Source organism: Arachis ipaensis, chromosome B05, assembly GCF_000816755.2.
Source record: "Arachis ipaensis cultivar K30076 chromosome B05, Araip1.1, whole genome shotgun sequence".
NCBI classification, from domain to species: Eukaryota; Viridiplantae; Streptophyta; class Magnoliopsida; order Fabales; family Fabaceae; genus Arachis; species Arachis ipaensis.
In genome coordinates, this window is record NC_029789.2 from 29,289,269 (window position 1) to 29,294,711 (window position 5,443).

Genomic DNA, 5,443 nt, shown 5'->3' on the forward strand with positions numbered 1-5,443 from the left:
GGTTTAACTTGTAATCTATCAACTAAATTAATAAATCGATAGCATGATCGGTCACGGACAACTATGGTATTGATTCCTACCCACATCAAACGACAACGTTGAACTACTTGGGTTTGCCCAAGCCCAATTTAATAATGGGGTTTTAAAATGGGCTTGATTTGAGAAATTGTAAAATGCCGAAGCATGAAAAAAAAATAAAAAAGAGAAGTCCCTTTCATTTGAATTTGGAAAGTAAACATCACCCTCTATGTGTGGCTTATTCTAACTTGATCACATTTTCCTTAAGCTTTTGCCTTGCATCGCTCTCTTCCTATGCTCTTAAGCTACTCAATATTCATATCAAAGTTAAATTAATATCACTATCCACCACCAGCTATATATATATAACTTGTGCTTGTTCCACTAAAATCCGTACCATTACACACTAACAAAACACAAAGCAAACATTTACACCTATTGTTTAGGGTTTGACTTGTTTAATTCCCTCGTATGATGATATCTAAAATGAGAACCAATTTTCACTCACTTCCTCTTCTATTGTTTGCCCTTTACCTTCTATGGGGGAAATGTAGATCAGATCCTGATCCACTTCAAGATTATTGTGTTGCCAATAACAAGAACAATTTTTTCATCAATGGGGTTCCTTGTATTAACCCTAAAGAAGTTTCGGCATCCGATTTTGCCACGTCAGCATTATCCAAACCAGGTAACACAAGCAACACATTTGGGTTTGCAGTTACCCCCACCAACACAGTAAACCTTCCCGGGCTCAACACATTGGGCCTTGTGTTGGTCCGGGTCGACATCGAGGCCGACGGGGTAATTCCACCTCACTCGCACCCGCGGGCCTCGGAAGTCACAACTTGCCTAAAGGGCCAGCTTCTAGTGGGATTTATAGACACATCTAGCCGTGTGTTCACTCAAAACCTAAGGCCCGGTGAGTCATTTGTGTTCCCAAAGGGCCTGATTCATTTCCTTTACAATAGAGATTCTAAGGAACCGGTTCTTGCTTTGTCTGGTCTCAATAGCCAGATCCCTGGTGCACAAGTTGCATCCGTTGCAACATTTGCTAGCAAGCCTCCAATTCTTAATGCAATTCTTGCCAAGGCATTTCAGATTAGTGCACAAGAAGTAGAAATAATACGTCAGAAACTTGAAGGGTGATTCATTGTGAGTGTTCATGATGTTTGCTGCAGGAGAATTCAATCATGCTTACCAATATTATTTCCTATTTTGTTATTGCTAAATCTCAACGTGTTAAATAAATTTTTTGTTCCAGTAAAACCGGTAATTTGTGGTTTTAGTCTCTTTGTAATTTTTTTTTTATTTTGATCCTAATATTTTTAAAGGTGAGTAACCAGTTTTACAGCCTTTTTCTCACTTTTGAAAATATTTGGAACGAAGAAATAAGAAAATCTAATAGAGACAAAACTATTAATCATCAATATTATTACATGGATAAAATTTTATTTGAAATAAGATTAAATCAACGTTTGCAACCATACGGTAGATGGGATCCTAGGGAGAAGGTGGGATGATGATGTTAGATTTGCATATTTAAAACGAAGAGGAAAAGAGACATACAAACTGTCATGTTACATTACTCAAAGTAAAATCAGGTGGTTGATCAGAGTCTTGTGTTTAATATTATTATTGAGTGGAGTGAATTAGTGTGTTTGTCCATTTCTTCCCAGTCTTTTTATTGGGTTGTTGCCATTTTTAATTTGGTATCCAAATATGCTACAATTGTGTTTGCTATTTATTTTTAGCATACTTGCCTTCAAAAAATTATTTTTATGCTACTTTTATGATAATAGCCAATAGGTAAAAAATTGAATAATAATTTGTATGATAGTATCTTTTGTCTTGTGGTAAATTTAACCCTCTCTATATTATGTGGACATAGTGGTTCAAAAAATAAAATAAGATAGGAAATAATGCAATGGCAGCATGTTTGGTACTGGGAATCTCAAATAGTATTTATTCTATAAATTCTAATTCCATAAGCAAGAATGCGAAAATTCAATTGAAAACTGACATGAAAACGGTAGCATTTCATGTGGTCAACTTTGGTAAGCCAGAACAAGAAGCCATGACTTCTCATTGGAACAGCTGGCAGCGGCACACGAATATATATATATATATATATATAGGAAGAAGTGAAAAAAAGGAAAATTTTTAAAATTAAGAATCAGAATTGCATAATCCATATGCTAAGCTAAAGCATTAATTAGAAAAAACTATTACTATTATTGTTCCAAACTTGCCATCCTTATACGAATTGCATAAAGATAAATATTAAATAGAATTTTCTTGATGAGCATGCTTCAAGAGAGGACGCGTGTTGGAGAAAATTGCTTTAAGTCAAGATATGAAATTCGCAATGATTTAACATTTTTTGCTAAGTATACCTTTCTGTTAACACGAGACTTATGCATATATCAGACATGTTTCGTTATTAGGTGTGACAAATGAAAATTAAACAGCACGGAGGTGTTTTCAGAGTTTCCTAGAGGCAGAGGGAACTATTGTGATTTGTGATTGAGAGCACCAATAAACATTTTATGACTGATAGGTAGAGATGGCTACATTACATATTTTTCTTTTCTTTTTTCACTTTATTGTTTTGCCTTGGCTTTAAATCATAGTGAATCCGTGATCACTTCAATCATTAACCTGATAACTAGCAATGTGTCATCACTCATCACAGTTCACAAATCACAATCACCTTTTTTTTTTTGTCATTTCCCCCCTTTTTTTTTCTTCTTCCTCTATAAACCCAGGCACAAACATGAAAAAGAGGAAATCATTTTGATAATATAAATAAATCACATTCTGGGTCCCATTCGGATAATTTATATAGTTAATTAATTAAATTATGAGTTAAAATTAATTATAACGTCTAGTATTACTTTATCAGATTAACACAAATTCTGATTTTCATGGTTATATTTATTGAGTTAAGCATAGATAGATAGATAGATAGATAGATAGATAGATAAGAGAAAAAGTCCACTTTTGGGTGATCAAATAATATAATATCATATCATGTATAAACCAAAACAGGGAGCTTTCATAATTAAATTCATAATGGTTGTAGGTGGAAAAAGCAAACAAAAACATGAAAGAAATTGGAATCCAAAATCCAAATAAAAACAATGAAGAACAACTGTCTATTATTCTGCAATTTGATTTTAGGCACATAGAATTCAATTCAATAATGGTCCCTTAGACAAAAGAAACTGATCCCACCCACCAAAATTTGTTCCAAGAAGGAACCCCCTCCCATCACAAACTGAAAAAGAATCGAACCTGTTTTCATTATGTAACAAAAAAATAACCACAAGAATTAAAAATACAACAAAATTGAAAAACAAAAAAAAAATTCTACAGAAAGAATTAACAGTAATAATCTTTTCTTCTCTTCTTTTCACTTGTGTTCTCCCCAAAGTCCCAAACCCCATCATCATCACCATCAACATCAACATCAACATCCATGTTTTCATCTTCTAAACCAATCTGTACAATAGTAATTTCTTTCTACCCAAAGAATAGAATAATCTCTGAACAAGAAACAAAATGCATCAAAGAAAAAGAATGATATCATAACAAATCATGAGAATAACCAACCAATATAGAAGAAGAGAAGCTCCAAGGCTGTTCTCTTGTTATTCCACCTCTGCCACCGCCATTAACAAGTTGCGGCTTGAACAGATCGTACGGCTCCCAAAGACGATCCAACGGACACGGTTTCTTCTCATCAAGCCTCACCCATGGCTTCCCTTTCCCACTCCAATGCAACAAACTCACCGGACCAGGATGCAGAGACCTACAAACTCCATTGACATTGTCACCACCAAGCCCGTGCTGGTTCCAACGATGATCAATGGCTTCAACATTCCCCGCAAATACAAGTAGAAACGGCGGCAACGATCCAAGCTCGTAAATCCTCTTTTTCCTCTGCAACTCCATCCAGTTCTCGATCCTCTTCCTGTAGTTCCCTTCCCTCCACCGCACCAAATCCATCACCATAACTCCGGTGTTGAAATAGCACGGTTTTCTGTGACCGAACACTCGAGATAGCAACGGATCCAACCAGAACTCGTCGGTGAAGTACTTGGTGAAATTCGCGTGGCAATATTCCGGCGCTCCGATCACTCGATTCTCCGTTAGAGTTACGTTCCAGAGCTTGTGGATGTCGTCGACGACGACGATATCGGAGTCAAGGTAAATGACTCTGGAGATTGAAGAGTCGAGCATGTCCCCGAGATAGTTTCTTGCGTAGTTGAGAGGGTTTTCTAGGGCTTGACGGATTGAAGAGGAGATTAGGTTGATGACGGTGTCTTCTCTGAAGATGTAGACCTTGAAGTTCAACGAAGGGAACGTCGATCGAACCAGCCGAGTTAGGATTCGTGGACTCGCTGAGTCGAACTCGGCTGCGATGAAGTGGAAGAAGATGTTTTCCGGACACGACGAGTGCCGGAGGACTGAGTGTACGGCAGCGATGGAACCCCGCAGGTAGCCGGAGTCCAGTGTCATGGCGATGTGGACTAAGGAGGGGTCATCGGAGGTCGTGGTGGCTGTGGTGGCGAGGCATCCGGCGCCGTTGCGGTAGTCAGGAGCTTCGGAGAAGCGAAGAAGGCTGTGGAGGGCGGCGGTGGTGGTGGCGGCAGTGGCGGTCGGAAAGGAACGGATCCCGAGTGTGAATGGTGGTAATAAGATGCAGACAATGAGGGGCAAAACGACGGCGCTTAACCGTAGCGGAATCATGTCGTTTAAAAGTTTAAAACACCGTCGTTTTGGGGGGTTCTTGTGTGGAAGGGAAAAAAGAAAAAGAATATAAATGGGTTGGTGTTTTAAGACGACATTATTGCAGAGCGAGCGAAGAAAGGGGGAGTGTGTTCAAGTTTATGAGTGAAATGTTGCATTTCTTTCTTGTGTTGGTTCTTTAGTTTCTTGTTCTTGGGTTTGATGGTTTTTTGGATTCTCTGGAACCATGAGAGAGAGAGAGAGAAAGAAAGAAGGAGGTGGATGTGGAGATGGAGGTGGGGCAATGGCAGCTGGACCTTCTGAGAGAGAAATTTTGGTGTGTTGCTACTTATATCAGCTTTTCCCTCATTCATCACTCTGTATCTGTCTCTGACTCTTTTCTTTCTTTTTTCTTTTTTCTTTTTTTGTTATTCCCCTTTTTGTATTTCTTTCCTTTTCTCTCTATTTATTTATTTTTTCCTTTTTTAAATTTAACTTCATTATTATTACACAACGGAAATCAAATGGGAATATATCTGCTAAAGCAGCTGTTAAGACAGGATTTTATGCATGATTTGATGAAGTATTTGAATAAAAAATTAAAAAAGTTTTCAACTATTAATTTCACGTAAATTTAATTATACTTAAATTTTTAACTAAAAAATTATGTCTTTGTTGTAGTTTTAAAAAAATT

The 5,443-nt window shown here is 37.4% G+C and overlaps 2 protein-coding genes across 2 annotated transcripts; one reads left to right on the plus strand and one right to left on the minus strand.

Moving 5' to 3' along the window:
• On the plus strand, nucleotides 272-1,788 carry LOC107641809 (germin-like protein subfamily 1 member 1). Its single transcript, XM_016345258.2, has one exon. The coding sequence runs from the start codon at nucleotides 490-492 to the stop codon at nucleotides 1,162-1,164; it is 675 nt and encodes a 224-aa protein (XP_016200744.1). The 5' UTR covers nucleotides 272-489; the 3' UTR covers nucleotides 1,165-1,788.
• LOC107643471 (probable galacturonosyltransferase-like 8) lies at nucleotides 3,151-5,169 on the minus strand. Its single transcript, XM_016347129.2, has one exon. The coding sequence runs from the start codon at nucleotides 4,768-4,770 to the stop codon at nucleotides 3,604-3,606; it is 1,167 nt and encodes a 388-aa protein (XP_016202615.1). The 5' UTR covers nucleotides 4,771-5,169; the 3' UTR covers nucleotides 3,151-3,603.